At 36.1% G+C, this 18,460-nt stretch overlaps 2 protein-coding genes and 1 pseudogene across 2 annotated transcripts; 1 reads left to right on the forward strand and 2 right to left on the reverse strand.

The window, feature by feature from the left end:
- Positions 1 to 3,029: 3,029 nt before the first annotated feature.
- Positions 3,030 to 8,578, reverse strand: LOC121247385 (annotated as a pseudogene).
- LOC121247129 (primary amine oxidase-like) lies at positions 8,259 to 13,755 on the forward strand. Its single transcript, XM_041145470.1, has 5 exons — positions 8,259 to 9,091; positions 11,792 to 12,176; positions 12,278 to 12,391; positions 12,731 to 13,272; positions 13,377 to 13,755. Exons 1-5 carry the CDS (start codon positions 8,925 to 8,927, stop codon positions 13,591 to 13,593), a joined length of 1,425 nt encoding a protein of 474 aa, XP_041001404.1. The 5' UTR covers positions 8,259 to 8,924; the 3' UTR covers positions 13,594 to 13,755.
- A 231-nt stretch (positions 13,756 to 13,986) lies between these two features.
- LOC121244903 (primary amine oxidase 1) lies at positions 13,987 to 17,081 on the reverse strand. The gene is made up of 4 exons (XM_041143148.1): positions 15,802 to 17,081; positions 15,575 to 15,688; positions 14,484 to 15,034; positions 13,987 to 14,389 (listed from the first exon to the last, which is right to left on the reverse strand). Exons 1-4 carry the CDS (start codon positions 16,942 to 16,944, stop codon positions 14,236 to 14,238), a joined length of 1,962 nt encoding a protein of 653 aa, XP_040999082.1. The 5' UTR covers positions 16,945 to 17,081; the 3' UTR covers positions 13,987 to 14,235.
- Positions 17,082 to 18,460: the final 1,379 nt, after the last annotated feature.

Raw genomic sequence — 18,460 nt, forward strand, 5'->3', positions numbered from 1 at the left:
AATTTATACAAAGTTAATGGAAAGAATAGCAAACCCCTGTGATTAATTTTGACTGTTTTAGCTAAGTTTGCAGTCAGATTGCAATCATGTCAATTGAAGATCAGCTATATTATATGCCTAGAAATTAAACTCATCAGGAGGCCTGAAGATCAGAAAACTAAGAAGTTAACTGAGGCGAGGCGGCTAGGCTGATTCCCTAATGTTTGGGCCATTAATTTCCACTCTGGTGAGAGTTTGGGAGAACACCCAGTACTCGAACAGCATGCGTGCACTGCTTTGCATTCGGGAAGCTCACAAGGGTTGTCTGTTTAAAAAGTTGAACCAAGCCTCATACAGCTAGCTAGCATGAACTATGAACACTGAATTGGGTCACCAAAACACTAACCAGAAATGTAATTCTCAAGGGGTTTAAGGGTTGAGCATAAGGTTTGCCTCTTTATCCACTCGTCCCGAAACCTGTCCAGACCAATCCACCCACTCATCCATTTGCTTCAGAACGAAGGGACAACTGAAATGCAACCTAGACTGGTCTAGGCCCAGGCATTCTCTGGGCTTCTTCTCTCTACCTCCCATTGAAGTCAGTTTGTGATCAGGATAGAATTCTTTTAGAATTTGGTCAAGGAATAGAATAAGAAATTGATAGACACGATATGTGAGTCGCATAGTATTTTTTATAAAGTATTTAATGTTGTGAAATTATCGTTTGTCTCGAAATGTTAAGCAAATGGAAAAAAGTAAATTTTATTATTTATTTTTATATCTTAACACTCTCCTTATGTATAGGCTAGACTTTTCCTCAATAAATGACTTAACACGTGAAATATTTAATTAAATGGAGTAGAGTGTAGAGTCAGGATTTAAATTCAGGACCTTTACTCTGATACTATATGAAATCACTATTTATACAAAAAATTTAAGCTAATAGAAATATGTAGATTTTATTATTTATTTTTATATCTTAACAAATGTTACCTAAGCAAATTGACAGAGATTTGAAAACAATTGCTTTAGTTCTTTCTTCCTACCGGATGGGTATTATGCAAAGAATAATATTAGGTACAAATTTCAAATGTATAAATTTTGTATAAATTTCTTGTTAAAATTTGGGCGCCATAAAAAAGTGATTTTTTTACACTTTTTATAGTTGAATTCACTTTTTTATAAAGAACTTGTGTAAAATTTATGTATTTCGAGCTTTTATATATAAGTAGTGCTAGGCTGCCGACTAACAATGACCGTTGGGTGTGCCTTAACACAAATTTGGTTTTTTATTTTTTTATTTTTTTATTTTTAACATATTTAAATATTTTTAAAAAATAAAAAAATACATCAATACACTCAAAGTCATTTTCTTAATCATTAAAGTAAAAAATAAAAAATAAAAAAAATAAAAATATATAAACGATCAAAATAAAAAGATAAACTCAAGCGAAATACTAATATTTCCTTTATATATGTCATTTTCGTTGGATAGCCAGTAAAAGTTTGAGTGTTTTATGTGCTCAGGCGCTATACATGCAGGCAACCCATTTGCTTGCAGTTTCCGATATCCGGAGAAGGTCATGTGTTTCTGACGGATATTAGTGTATTAGAATAGTAAAAAGAGAAAAATATAAGAATAAATTTCAAAAATTACACAAGACAGTACTAAAAAGTAAAACTTAAGTAGTTCGATTCAAATAAAGCCTATATCTATTATCACAAAAAGATCTACTGATATTTATTAAAGTAAATACAAATGATTAAATTTACTTCTTTACAAAAAGTTTAAAATATAAATTTAATTATTTATATTTATCATGACACTGATGATTACATTATAAATTGTTCTAAACTAAAGCCTCAATGCACTCAATTCTTGCACTCTCGTTACAGTAAAATGTACACCGTTACTCTCACCTTGCCCATATCTCTTTAGTATGCGCGCTAACATATAAAACAAAGGGGGAGACAAAGCAGGGGCTTTAAATTGGCTAAATTTTACGTAAAGTGATCGACTCTTGAGTTGAAAAGCAAGCCCCGAGTTTAATACAATCAATATAGAATCTGAACTCGAATCAGTTTGGGTCAGTTTGGTTGCATTATATATATACATATATGTATATATATATGCTTTTTTTAATATATATATTTATTAGTTGCCAAGTATTTGTTGGTGTAAAAGGGGATGCAAAACAAAAAATAGTGAGAGAAAATTTTGCTTCAAGACCCGTTACAATGTCGCTTTTTTTAAGATAATATTCACTTCCACCAATAACGCTATGCACATGGATTACAAGCGAATTTACTTCCAAGATACAATAAAGTCCAAAACAAGTTTATTTGCCTAACTGCATTATGTACACACGAGATTACACTCTGAATACTCTCAAATTTTACTATTCTACCAAGAAATTAGTAATTTACTCTCGAGAGAATGAATAGATTCTAACAAGTTTTGAAGAAATGAAATATTTGGGAGAGAGAGAATTTCAAAATTGGCTTATGAGATTCTTTAATTCGTAAATCAATAGGTCTATTTATAGATGACCAAAGGATGCGAACGAAAAGTTATAACTTTTTGTTTTACTGAAACCTGATCCGAACATGTATATTTATTGTGCCTGTTACCAAGTGATACAATTGTTGGACCTAGTCCAACGGTCATGCTGCTTCTCCTCTAGCAAGCTTGCCCAAGTTCGAGTCCCAACTGGTGCAAAGATTAAAGAGAAAATCTTTTATATTTCATATGCTTGCATAACAATGGATAAATACTATGACAAGTAGATCCCACCGACATTATTACAACACCAACCCCCCCCCCCCCCCAGTTTACAGATATACACTTTTTTTTTTCTCTCACTCTCTCTGTGTGCTGGATCATCTCTTGTAGCAATCTATACCTATATTTTACATAAAGAACAACTTCAACAATTTGATCTGACACATTTAAGGACCACGACAATAACTTAACCAAATTAAATAGGGAAAAAAGAACAGGATTTTGATTGTACAGAAAATAAAAAATTTGGTTTCAAAGATGATTATTATCAATAAGATTCTTTGATATGCTTATTGTTGACGCCGATTTTCTTCTTTACCTTCGACTGAATTCCATAATAATTGACATGCTGTTTGGCCAAATCCGTGCTGGGCTTGTAACCGAAGTCCTTAAAAGCCAAGGTCACATTATTGGCATGGGTATAGGGAATGTCTCTATTCCTCGACATCTTGATCACGTGCTTCTTGGCCTTGATGCTCAACAACCCTTCCAATATGGACACTAACTTTCCGACTGGCATCGGCAATGTGTTCTCGAGGTTGTAGATCCTAAATTGTGCCGGTCCTTGCTTCTTTCTACCACTTCTGGTGCTCGTCTCGATCGTGTCCAACGCCTTTAAACAGCTTGTTAGGAACCTCGGTCTAGTCCCTAAACACTATGTTGTCATCGCCTTAATTCTCCTTGTGATGACCGATGGCTTTAGCCCTCTTGCTTGGTCTTTGATCAATAATGGCAATGATGGGTTCTTAGGTTGATGAATGTATGGTGTTTAGTGATGAAAATGATGATGATGATGATGAGTTCGGGTGATCTAAGTGATGAATATGAGTGTTTGATACAATGTGAAACGGCTTGAAGGTTGCCCTTGATGTTAGGATTACTTGGGTGATGCTTAGGGTTGGTATGGTGAAGATGGGCTAGGGTTTAGATGGTGGCTAAGGGGGATTATGAATTTGGAAGAGTTGGATTAGGGTTGAAGTGTAGGATGAGTTGTTAGGGTTTGGAAGAATGTGGATAAGTAAGGCTAGGGTTTGGTGGCTAGGGTTGGCCGACTTTGGGGTTTTGTTATTGTGATCCCTAAATTATAGGATCAAATATGGAAAGGGTGATTCGGTTTTGGCAATGAGAAGATCTTGGTTGACTAGATGGATTGAAGGGTTTGAGAAATTTAAGAGATTGAGTGATTTTAAGGAAGTTCTTATAATTAAGGAATTTGCTAGGGTAAGATAAGGAATATATGATTTAAATATGACAAGAGGATGAAAATCTTTGGTTGATTTGAAAGATTATGATAAGTCAACTTTCTTAAAATTAAGGAAGTTGCCAAGTGAGACTCTTGAGGGACGGCTAGGATTTATAGAAGGTGGAAGAAGGCTAATTTTGGTAAGAGGCAAATATGGGAATTAGGGGATTGGTAAGATGGAGGCTTAGGGAGTTTCGGCTAGGGCAATTGGTGAATGGAAGAATGGTGCTATAGGGTTGTAGCCGAATATGGTAAGTGTGGAATGCACTTTGGTGGCCGTATGGTGTGTTTGGGGAGATGGAATGGATGCACGAAAATATGGATGAACAAGATGAGAAAGTATGAACACTCAAAAATTATGAATGAACACAAAGGTAACAAATCAACTTCAATTTTCACAAAATTGAAAAGAAATAAGATAGATTGAATCACACTTATTCACGAATTTTAAGGTGATGATCCTCTACTAGGGATTCACGAATTTCACCAAAGTAGCCCAAGTGCGAAGCACTGAAAAATGATCTCAAGAACAATAATTCGTCCACTTAGGGAATTTGCCAAAAGATGTAAACTAAATGACTAAGAGTCTTATTTATAGAGATTACAAAGTGAAAACTCTTAATAGGTCCCTTGGAATTTAATTAAATAAAATAAATAACGATAATAAAATGATATGGTCTTACATGACCAATGTGACCCGTGACATATGTTGGCCCTTGGTGGCCTAGGCTGCTTGCGGCCAGTAGCCTCACTGGGCCCCTCATGCGGCTGGCTGTGGGGCTACCTTGGCATGTCAAGGGCAGCATCAAGGCTTGATCCGATGCCACTTTCCTAGGGGTCCTGACAATCACTAGCCTCACTGAGCATCTTGGGCGTGTCATGATAGGGGCCATGGCATGCCTGTGGGGTTGCTGTGATGTCGTCAAGGCATGTTAGCGACAATATCGAAGGGCTGTCAGGGCATGTTAGTGACAGTGTCAAGGCCTTGTCTGTGGGGCTGTTGGGGCATGTTAGTAGCAGTGTTGAGGCATGGGCTGTGGGGTTGTCCAGACTTGTCAGTGGTAGTGTTAAGGCATCAACCATGGACCATCTAGGCTTGTCATGACATGGTTGGCAGTTTGACCGTGGATTACAAAACATGGGGTTCTGACACAGCCTTTCACAACGTCGTTGATGTACGTGAAGTCATGTGCCACCTCCTTCTCGTCCTGTGTTTGGTAAATGTTAAAACCGGAACCGGACCGGATCGGACCGGTTTTAGGATTTTTGGAACCGGTCCCGGACCGGACTGGTTCAAAACCGGTAAAACCGATCCGGTCCGATCCTGTCCGGACCGGTTTTTCGGTTTAAAATTACACCCCTAATTACAAAATGAAAACTCTTAATAGGTCCCTTGGAATTTAATTAAATAAAATAAATAACGATAATAAAATGATATGGTCTTACATGACCAATGTGACCCGTGACATATGTTGGTCCTTGGTGGCCTAGGCTGCTTGCGGCTAGTAGCCTCACTGGGCCCCTCGTGCGGCTGGCTGTGGGGCTACCTTGGCATGTTAAGGGCAGCATCAAGGCTTGATCCGATGCCACTTTCCTAGTGGTCCTAACAGTCACTAGCCTCACTGAGCATCTTGGACGTGTCATGATAGGGGCCATGGCATGCCTGTGGGGTTGCTGTGATGCCGTCAAGGCATGTTAGTGACAGTGTCAAGGCCTTGTCTGTGGGGCTGTTGGGGCATGTTAGTAGCAGTGTTGAGGCATGGGCTGTGGGGCTGTCCAGACTTGTTAGTGGTAGTGTTAAGGCATCAACCATGGACCATCTAGGCTTGTCATGACATGGTTGGCAGTTTGACCGTGGATTACAAAACATGGGGTTCTGACACAGCCTTTCACAACGTCGTTGATGTACGTGAAGTCATGTGCCACCTCCTTCTCGTCCTGTGTTTGGTAAATGTCAATGGCCTTACCCTGCAAGATGTCCTTTGTGAAGAAGAAGTAAGCCATGTCTGGGCTACGCCAAGGCCTGCACACACTGAAGAACCTTAGGCCAGTGAGGGAGAGAGCCTATAGATATGGTTGTAGGTGTGAGTGATTTCTTTGTCGGCTTTCTTAATGGTGGTGTAGAGATCGCCAGTTGGTGGGCGACGAAACTTGTTGGGGGAGGCAGAGCTTGGTGGGGCCGACAAAACTTGGTGGGTGTGATAGCGTTGCCCGACTGTGCGGTGGTGGTTGGGTTCTTCCCAATGTTCACAGTATTGAAATTCTAAGGAGGCGTGACTTGCTTTATTGGGGGCTGTTAAATGCCCAAAGAATAATTGAACATTAAATCATTAAAACCCCTTTCTTAACATGGGAGTGATTTGAACTCTTCCCACTTGTAAAATTCAAGTGTTCTATACCACTTAGCCAAAGATCTACTTTGACTTGTACTATAGACCCATTTTATTATAACTATATATAAGTCATAACTTATAAACTTTCTATAATTCCTCTATTTTCAAAATAATTCATAACTTTAAAAAATAAATCTCAAACTATTAATAATAATAATAAATATAATATATTTATTTTGAAAATACTTCCAACACTATTTTCGAAAATATCAAAGCTTCAACCAGCTTACACTCACATAGAACAAATAAAGGAATTAGATATCTGCGGCACACAAGCGATAGAAATATTGCCATTGTTATAAAATAAGACCTATATATATATATATAATACTAATTTGTTCTTGATATTCATGTACTGATCAATATTGAGGAAATAATTCAAAGCTAAAATTACAAATATAATAAAAATCAGAAATAATTTGTATAAGTCTTAAATTTTTATAAAAAAGTATACTCTATATTAAAAAAGAGAAATTCTATTTATAATTCTTATTTGGAAACTACATGTGCAAACCTTTCATTAAATAGAAAAAAGTATTATTTTAAGAAAGATATTATTATAATTTAAAAAATTTTAAAGATAAGATTAACTAGGCTTGTACATACACTCTCTAAATAAAAATTGTATATAACATTGCTTATTAAAAAATGTTAAAAAAATTAATTTTTTTTTTTGGTAGAACTCTGTTTTTTTTTTTTTAAAAAAAAAAAGAGCCTGACGGGACTTGTAACTAGCGACCCATTGACAGTGAACCCAACAAAATGACAATAGGAGATCAATTTAATTAGTTGGCTGTCTAGCTGGATCGGTTGCATGATTAATCGGCCTGGTTCTGTTGATCTGACTGCCGTTCCAATTCTACTGGTCAACGTTTCCGCATGCAGATTCATGAATGGCGCCAGGCTGCAAGGTCCCTGTCGAAGTATGACCAATCATGTGGAGGTAATTAATAATATTCATTTTGGGTAATTAGAAAAGAGGAGGACTACACATATTTACATTTTTATTTATAAGATTTATTTTAAAATTAAAATTTAAAATTTTATAATTTTCAACGTATCAAAAATTGAATGCGGAGAAGTAAATTTTTTTTTATAAGTTTTTTTAAATACATTTAACATTTTTGAAAATATATATGTCAATATTGAAGGATAGTGAAAATATTTTTTAAAAAATCGGAAATATACAAATTAAGTCTGAGATAATGCATGGGTATCTGCATGCGTACGTATAAGTAGTGAAAGAATCGGCCATGAACATGATCATTTAGATTTTCGAGTGCACTCTAAAGAAATAGCTATCAGTGACTCAGTATTCTACTTGATTTAATTCCTCTCAATGGTATTAATTATTATGGCATTTGGTGTATTTATTGACGCAAGATTAGAGAAGTTATTAATCAAACCTTACCATAATTTATAAAAGATGAATTCTATGTATTAACTACTATTTACTTTCACACTCCATACCTATAATTTTTTTATAGGATGTAGAGGTATTTTCATAAAATGTGAGGTATGAGACGGTAAATAGTGACTGATGAAAATAATTTTTCTTTATAAAATGTACAGAGTTTCCAACTTGAGTTGTTAAAACGAATTATAAAAACATGACCATTGAAATGTCTAACCCAGTATCAATAATAGAGATTTACTAAGTACAAGCAGTTTGGTGCACCAAATCCCGTGCCAATACTACATAGTTTTTTTATTGAAAAAAGAAATAAAAGAAAAAAAATTTTGAGAGAAGAATGTCTTATATTTAATATTAGTATGCGATTTAATGTACAAAATTACTTGCAAGAAGATTTTCCTTAATTAATATTCGAGCATATATGCCACAATATTTATATATTTGTTGTTAAAAGCAAGCAACTAGCTGGGCCTCATTAATTTCTCCGAACTAGACAACGTCTTCAACGTAGAAAATAATGCTATTCACGGTGCTCCTATCCCTCTACACCTTCTCCAGTCTAGTCTCAAGCCACCAGCACCACCCCTAGACCCTCTAACTCGATCTGAGTTCACCCTGGCCCGCACCATAGTGCAGAAATCGTACCCTAGCTCGATCCACAACCAAACCTTCCAATACGTAGGTCTGGACGAGCCAGACAAACCCAGAGTCCTTGCATGGCTATCGAACCCAGCCTCCAAACCCCCACCTCGGCGCGCCTTCGTCATCACACGCCTCGCAAAAAAGTCCCACGAGATCGTAGTGGATTTTTCGACACGTTCGATAGTCTCCGATGCTGTTTACGACGGACATGGCTACCCTTTGCTTACCATTGACGAACAATCTGCTGCAATCACACTGCCCCAAACATACGAGCCATTCATCGAATCGGTTAAGAAGAGGGGGCTGAACTTATCCGACGTGGTTTGCTCCACTTTTACGGTCGGATGGTTCGGAGAGGTGAAGATCAGTGCTAGGGTTTTGAAGCTACTGTGTTTCTATACAGATCAAGGAACGGTTAATCTGTACGTGAGACCAGTGGAGGGAATAACGTTAGTGGTTGATCTAGACGAGATGAAGATTGTTGAATACTATGATAGGTTTAGGGTTCCGGTGCCAAAAGCTGAAGGAACAGAGTACCGGGCATCCAAGATGAAGCCACCGTTCGGTCCTCACTTGAAGGGTGCAGCCTTCCTGCAACCGGATGAACCTGGTTTTAAGATAGATGGTCACACTGTCAGGTCGGTGTTTCTTCTCTCTTATTTCTTTACTCATCCAACGCCATTTTTGTTTGTATAATATATAATCAACCGGTCCGGTTGGTCCCTTTTTTGACCTATTTTAAAATCGAATTAGTATATATAAGTTTTGAGATTTAAAAAATCGATATCGCATTGGTTATATTTCTAAGTCGATACTTTCAGTTTTATCGATTTCAGTCCGGTTCGATCCAATCTAATTTTTTCAGTATATTATATATATAGTATATATAATATAGTATATTATAGAATAAAATAATATAGTGATAATATATTGTAATATATTATACTATATATTATAATTGTATTAGAGACTATATATAGTGATATATTATAATATATAATATAGTAATATATTATAATATATTATAATATATAGTGATATAGTATTAATAAATATAACTATTAATACAATAGACTATCGTAATAATACATAGTTATTTATAATATAGGATTTTAAAATTTAATATTATATTAATTAATAATTTATCATATAATATAAAATTATTTTATATATAATTATATATAAAAATTATATATAATATAAAAAAATTATATAAAAAATATTTTATACAATATAAGAAATTAAAATATATATGTGAACCAATTCGGTTCGGTCTAGTGTTTGAAAAAAAAAATTGAAACCAGATCAATTTTAATTAGTTTAAAGAAAAATAAAACTGATTCCAGACTGATCAAATCCAATACCGGACCAAATCCACCTGATCTAATTTATCCATTTTTTTTTTCACTCCTAACTAAATTAATCACATCGTCAAGGCTGGCTGATTTAAGCTTTGACTTTGCTATGTGCGATTGGTTTAAGCCATCCTCTCTCACTCTGGTTTTTCTTTGGCTGCGCGTGGAAGTGTAGGAGACATGGTTGATTATTCCCAGGTTCTACCATTTTTAGGTTCATGCATGGAATTTGGACAAGTGAATTGACTAGTTTTCTAATAGAATATTAGAATTGATCAGGGTGGCTCGCAGTACTGCTGTTCACCTTCAATGTTTAAGGATGTGTTTGACAATTGAGAGTATTTGAGATATTTTTATTATTATTTTTTATTTTATTATTATTTTTTATCTATTTTTTTATTATTTATTATTTTTTACTTATTTTTTAATTTTTTATTAATATTTTATTAATATTTTTTTATTATTATTCACAAATTTTCTTAATACTCATTAAATATTTTCACTATCCAATCGTACCCTAAGATTATTCTTTTCATTTTTTCCGGGTTCGACATAGCTAGCTAGCTAGATTCCATCACATGTTCTCCTCGTTTCCATGAGTTGTCGATCGGGTCATTTTTTATCCTTTCACCTACTTCAATTATACGCATATAGGAATGGAGGCGACCTGCTTGTGGGAGATCACGTGCAAAATGTCAAAATCCTCTTCGTCGCCTTTTTTTTAATAAAATAAAATACGCCGCATCAGCAGGCGTGCACGAAATTGTTTGTATGTATAAGAACTATAAAAGGAAAATATTAGTAGAGAAACGACAGTTTCAGTTATAAATGTATAAATATTATGTAATTATTTTAAAAAAATATATATAAGATTTATATAAAAAAATAATTTTTTAATAATAGTTTATACTCTTTTTTAAAGTGAATATACGATATTTATATACTCTATAACTGCATGTAACATTACTCATGCTAATATGTTGTCCAACTAATTTATCATTTCATTTTGTCTGCTCATGTATTTAATTTCTTTAAAAAAAATTTTATTTCACTTAATGGTTAAATAAGTGACTTTTAATATATTGGTATATTTTTTTTATTTTTTTAAATATTTAAATATGTTTAAAAATGTGAAAAAAAAAACAAAAGAATAATATAAGAACTTTGTTCTAATAGATACGTCCAACTATTAAAGTTGGGTGGTACACCAGCCCCACTCAAAATAAGAACAAGTGGAGGTAGGCTAGTCATAGTCTCCCAAAAAAAGACTAGACACATACCCGGTTACTAGGTTAGGGAAAGAAAACACGTAATGCTAGTTATAACTACAGCTCAAAGTATTTAGAAAAAGAGAAATAATATTTGTCATTTTGAGTTTCATACAATCATTTTAAAAAAAATTAATAAATATAAGATTTATATAATAAAAAATAAATTTTTAATAGTAAATACTATTCTTTTTAAAAGTAATTGTACGATGTTTACGTACTTTATGACTATATGTAGCATTACTTTAAAAAAAAAAAAAAAAAAAAAAGTGAAACTCATTATAAAAACGTAATTTTCTTTTCTCTCTCTAAAAACAGGAAAGTTTGAACAATTGAACTTGCAAAAATCATTTTTTATTAAAAAAAAAAACCATTGTCAGAACTATCTCCCTTCAGCCAGGTTTAGGTTTATATCTAAGGCCTGATATATATAGGCTGGCTAGGAGAGGCCGGATCTAAGTTTTTGTGATGGGCATGGACTAAATTAAAGATCAGAGGCCAAGGACGTCATGTAAATGTCAATGTCCCTAAATGACCCTCCAAAGACTACTCATTTTAGTAGTTTTGTAACCCACAAAAGACATTTACGATGCATGACAGGCCCAGGCCTATTTCTTATTGTGGGGTCAAGGCTTGGGCTTAAATGCCAGGTCCAGTATAGGGAACTTGAAAAGACTGACAAACTAACATATATTTTTGGTGGTTTGCTGATCAGTTGGGCCAATTGGGTCTTTCACGTAGGATATGACGTTCGAGCCGGTCCAATAATATCTGCAGCATCAATATATGACCTGGAGAAGCAGACATATCGTCGAGTCCTATACAGAGGATTCATATCGGAGTTGTTCGTGCCATACATGGACCCAACCGAGGAGTGGTACTACAAAACATTCTTTGATTGCGGTGAATTCGGGTTCGGTCAATCTGCGGTGTCACTCGAGCCCTTCGCCGATTGCCCTTCTAATGCAGTGTTCTTGGACGCATATTTTGCCGGAGCAGATGGTTTGCCCGTGAAAATATCCAATGCTTTTTGTATATTCGAGCGCTATGCGGGGAATATTATGTGGCGTCACACTGAGATGGGGATTCCAAATGAAGTTGTAAGTCATATTATTATTATATTTCACTCGAGTTAATTACTATTGGTTAATTTGGACATGGCAAGTACAGATCGATGACAATTTTATGGTGAATTAAGCAGATAAGGGAGGTCAGGCCGGAGGTGAGCCTTGTAGTGAGGATGGTCGCAACAGTTGGCAACTATGACTACATTCTTGATTGGGAACTCAAGCCCAGTGGTTCCATTAAATTTGGGGTATGGAATCATCCATCTTTTTTGTCATTTATGAAGTTTGATGCTAAGTTATATGATCAGGAAACATGTAAGCAGTGACTCAAGTATTAGTATGTGATCTGTATGTTTAACATTATTACCAACTTTTAAAATAATCGTGGCATATTGCCTATTTTACCTCTACCTACAACCAAAATGGGAATCAATTGCATATTTCAAAATAGAGAAGAAAATGGGAATTTGAATAGTTTGATGATCATATTACAAAGAGAGGTATATATTATATAATATGCAGCGTGGGTGTACAAAATTAATTAATTGGTGATGTAAAGCTTTCTCTTATCTGAATGATATATATAGGTAGGGCTAACGGGAGTTCTAGAAGTGAAGGGTGTGACATACACTCACACAGATCAGATAAAGGAGGATGTCTATGGCACCCTTTTAGCAGATAACACAATTGGTGTGTACCACGACCACTTTTTGACGTACTATCTTGACCTCGACGTGGACGGCGAACCCAACTCCTTTGTCAAGAACAAGTTGGAGAAGATCCAGGTAACAGATGGCCACAGCTCACCAAGGAAGAGTTACTGGACAACTGTGAGTGAGACGGCTAAAACTGAATCTGATGCACGAGTTCAGCTGGGCTTGATGCAGTCTGAGTTAGCAGTGGTGAATACGAACAAGAAAACCAAACTCGGGAACAACGTCGGTTATCGTTTGATTCCAGGGTCAGCGGCACATCCCCTTTTGTCATATGATGATTACCCGCAAATTCGGGGAGCCTTCACCAATAATGATGTGTGGGTCACACCGTATAACAAGTCAGAGAAATGGGCTGGAGGATTATATGTTGATCAAAGCCATGGAGATGATACCTTGGAAACTTGGAGCCTCAGGTACCACATGATAAACTGAACTTGGAAAAAGAACATATAAAATGATGATCTTAATTTGATTGTTGATGATTGAGTTTGATTTGTTTGTGTTTGTGTCTGTGCAGGAATAGGGACATTGAAAACAAGGATATAGTATTGTGGTATACAATTGGATTTCATCATGTCCCTTGCCAGGAAGATTTCCCGGTGATGCCAACCTTGAGTGGTGGGTTTGAGCTCCGGCCGACCAATTTCTTTGAGAGCAATCCCGTCCTTAAAACAAAACCTCCCAAGCATGTGGAGTACTGGTCTAACTGCACTACTGCTACTACTCACCCGTGACTGTACTTCATTGTGAATTATTATAAGAACCACCATGATCCCCCGGGAACGTGTTGTAAAATTTCGTCTTCTACCGGATTTATATATAATCCTTGTCGGTTTTATCGTAATAATTAGCAAAATGATGATCAGCAGGGGGCGTTGCCAGGAATAATTGGTTCTTGTACAGTGATGTTGAATCCCAATTGAATCTTAATTACTATAGTCATCTGAGATATATATATATATATATATATATATATATATTATTCATGACAAAATTACGAAGCAAAACGATATATATTCCCAAGTCTTTTAACAATCACTCTTTCATCATCATTCTTGACATGCCATTAAATGATTATCCGATAATTAGTAACCAAATAATAAATACTTGTCCACATTATAAAGGAATAATGATTAAAATACTTGTAAATATCATTTTCCAAACCAAAGTACAACATTCGTTAGGACTATTTTACATGAAAAAAATGGCTATCTACAAATAAATAATTCACCGAAAGTTACAGAATCTGAATTTAAAATCGTACGTACGTAATGTAATATGAAGTGAAAAGTTACAATGGCCGGGTTGGTCATGTACGCACGTTAACATGCATTATTACATCGATTGAATGCATGCATGAACAAATAGTAGTAGTTTTAAAGTAATGGGTTGCTTTCGAAATAATTAGCTGGTCGTAGCTCAAATTCACTATGAACTGCTGGCATCACTGGGAAATCTTCTTGGCTTGGAGCGTGATGGAACCCTACCGTGTACCACAAGACAATATCTTTGTTTTCAATCCCTCTATTCCTGCACATTATGCACCCATGCATTCAATTGATTGTCTTCTTAGAATTTAAAATCCCCATTAAATTAAATTAATTAAGTAGAACTCGATGTTTACCTCTGGCTCCATACTGCTAACCCATCATCTCCGCGGCTGCCATCCGCGTAGAAGCCTCCAGCCCACCTCTCTGTCCTGTTATAGGCGGTCACCCACACTTGATACTTCGTATAAGCCGCTCTGATCTGTGGGTAATCATCATCGGATAAAAGAGAATTGGCCGGCCGTCCGGTAATCAACCAGTAGCCCACCTCGTTCCCGATCCTTGTTTTCTTATTGGGATTCACCACCCCCAACTCAGCTGGCTCCAAGCCGAGTTGGACCCTAGCCTCGGCTTCCGTTTTGGCAATTTCTCTAACCACAGTCCAGTAACTTTTTCTCGGTGAGGTGGCGTCGGCGTGCGACGCTGATGATCTTGCTGTTCGTAACTTGGCTTTGACGAAGGAGTTGTCGTTACCGTCAACGTCAAGGTCGAGATAATATGTCAGAAAATGGTCGTGGTTTACGGCCACCGTGTTTTCTGCCACCAAGGTTCCATACATATTTTCTGTCATCTCTTCTACGTTAATGTACGGCGTGGCCTTCATCTCCGGAATACCTGTGAGATCCACCTAGAATAAAATGCCAAGTAATTTTAATAGAAGAAAACAATTTCATTTTGATAATAAAAATATTATTTTTCAATTGTCCGACTGAATTGGATCATTCAATTATAAAAGAGGTGGACAATCTTATGACGTTTGGATAGTAAAAGTGTTTCATCTCATCTCAAATCGCATTTCATTATTACAATTTTTTTAAATTTTTATACAAAATATTATAAACAATTCTAATTTTTCAAATCTCAAAATAATAATAATATTAAAACATAATATTCTAATAATATTTTATTTAACCTTTATCTAAAATCATCTTATCTCATCTCAGTGTCCAAACTGCATCTTAATATTACTCATATAGGATTAATGGATAAAATGGACTACACATAAGCATTTAATGTTTTGTTTATATCTCTGCATTGAATTATCCAATTCAGTTAAAAAATGTGTCAATCTGAATTATTCTTTGCTCTTCAGAAGAAGTAATCATGATTATGCCCATGATGGAGAAATTGAGGAAAGAAATCTTTGAAGAGAAAGTAAGAATGTTACCCCAACTTTGATGCTTCCACTTTGTTTGAATTCCCAATCGAGTATATAATCATAATTACCCACGGTGGCTATCATTCTAACCACCAAACTAATCTCCGGCTCTCCACTTCTTATCTGCAAGAAGACCATTTTCCACCTTATGCTAACATTAACTGCCACAACAACAACTACAGAGAAGGGGCGAAAAAACAAAAGTCAGAACAATAACCATAGCTTAACAACCTTACCACTTTGCCTGGAACATTAATTTCAGTATGTCTCCAAGCTACATCACCACCATATCTCTCAAAAATGCAAATAGCTCTTGTTACTTTCTGTGCCTGTCCATCCGCCCCAACCATATACCCATCCATATATGCAGCATTCTCCGGGCAATCAATCGATGGCTGCAGGGTATCGGCGGATCGTCCGAACCCGAATTCACCGATGTCCATGAAAGTCCTGAAATACCATTCACTTGTTGGATCAGAATATGGTACAAATGTTTCAGATGTATGTCCTCTGTATAGCACACGCCGAAACTCCCTTTTTCTTGCATCGAATATCGAAGCTGTTGATATGATAACACCTGCTCGAGCATTGAATCCCACATGGAAAACCCATTTACCCCATTTAACCTCGTGGTCATCAATGGTGAACCCGCCAGTAGGGTCATTTGTGATGTTGTCTCGAGTGTTTGAATTGGGCTTCCCTTTTGATGACTGAAAATCAGTACCCTCAGCTTTAGGCACAGGTGCTCTGAATCTGTCATTAAACGTTGTAATCTTCATGGAATCAACATCAACAAGCATGGTTATCCCCTCGATCGGCCTTGCAAAAACATTGACCGACCCTTCACGATAAAAGCATGCAACTTTGAGAGCTCTTCTTGTAGCAACTTCCCCATACCAACCAACTGTAAAAGGTATGCAAGAAACTTGAGACAAATCCAAGCCCCTTCTCAGAATCGAGTCCTTGAATTCGGGAGACTGTAGAGGCAGTTTGCTAGCTTTGAAAAGCTCAGTAAAAGTTAGAGGAGGGTAGCCATTGCCGGTGTGGAGTTGGTCGGAGGTAATTGAGCCAAGGGTCAGGTCCAAAATGAGCTCCCGTGTCTCACCCCCAGCTCGAACCACCACCTTGGCTTGACGATTAGGCTTTTTGCTATCATTGCGTGAAGAAAGCCACCTGAGGACATCTTCTTTTTCTGGCTCTTCAAGATCAACAAAGTGAAAGGTCAGGTTAGGGAGAGAGGCTAGGCTAGACTTCTGAATTATGAGCCTTATTTGGTCAATTTCAGTAGGGTTCAGAGGGTCTAGGGGGTGATAAAGACCGGAAACGTAGCAGCAACAACATTGTAGGAGACAAACCAGAACTATAAATGGAATACTCATGGCCGATACTGTTTTATAAACTCGATCCTCGAGAGCACAAATTAATAAGCAAATTCAAACAGTAAAATGCGTAAGCCCAATACTTTAATTTAACATTCACGGAGGAAAGAGAGATTCTCTTGAATATATAGTTAATTAATTGAGATTTGAGGATTATTATATAATATAGAAATAAAAATTATGACAAAAAAAAGGGAGAAGATAAATCACATAAAAAGCACCGAAAACAAGGCAACAATATAAGCTTATCCTTATAAAGCTGGCTATAATTTTAGAACATCATGACTATATAGTTTGATCTGTTCAAACGTCGTTTGACACTATATATAAAACCTCTAGAAAATCAACCACACACTGTTGGGAACCCTAGCTAGCTGTAGTACTAATAAGACACGTACTCGTGAACCATACCTTATAAACAGAGTCTTACATTAATTTAACAATATTATTGCACATTAATATATGAAAAAGGGCAGGAGGGCACAGCCGTAGCTTTAAAGTTGCAACATGCAATTAATTAATTTCTTAGACTTGTTCCGGAAGCACGAGATGCACGGCCACTTGCATTTGTCCTTTTCTTGCATTGAGAGCAATAACTAGTGACTTCGATCGTCTCCAGCTTTTTGCTTTAAAGCTGAAACGAGGGGCATTGTTGCACTTAAAATATATATAGGAACAATGGGAACGCAATTTTCAATACAAATAAAAAAATCAAGAATTTATTAATATATTGTAAAGAAATGTTTAAGTTACCAAAAAATTTTACGAAATTAAATTTATAAATTGACATAATTTAATGTTATGTGCGTAGTATACATCAGATTAATATAAAATTACTTTTGTTGTAAATTAGATATAATAACACTATCACATGAAACTGCATCATGTTAATATATATATATATATAAAGGAACAAGGTTGTATATATGTATAATAGTTATCTGCATGTCTATATCATCTTTCTTTTAACCGGATATTCCGAACTAAATATTAATCACAACCGACCGATCATGAATGTTATCTGCAAAAGCAAATTATTTTGTGCCTGAGATTGAATCGTGGATTAAATATATATTCAGTAATTCTCTCACCTATAACCACGAAAGGTATGGATCGGAACTGATCATGTTTCTTGTTTACTTTAAATTTATTATAAAAAAGGGAATACGTGTGCAATGGATCGAGTGATTATATGAGAAAAAACAGGCAACTAATTTGTCAATATTATTATATATGGGTTTTGAGGACCGGCCGGGTTGCAGGTGTATTCGGCCTTTGGGTGCATGGTTGGGCAAAGTGTAGATGCAGTTTCCTTCAAGTCGAGTGCATCCCGTACGCATGCAACATACGGTTGCTGCAAATAATAGGGATTCTCTCTCCCGTACGCCACTTATTTCAAACATGGTGGCCGCTGCTCAAACTCAAAGTCGCTGTTGAGTGCATGCATCACGGGTACTGGCCAAAGTCTTCCGAGTAAGGTACGTGATGAAAGCGGCACGTACTTGTACCTTTCATT

This window comes from Juglans microcarpa x Juglans regia, chromosome 1S (genome assembly GCF_004785595.1).
Source record: "Juglans microcarpa x Juglans regia isolate MS1-56 chromosome 1S, Jm3101_v1.0, whole genome shotgun sequence".
NCBI classification, from domain to species: domain Eukaryota; kingdom Viridiplantae; phylum Streptophyta; class Magnoliopsida; order Fagales; family Juglandaceae; genus Juglans; species Juglans microcarpa x Juglans regia.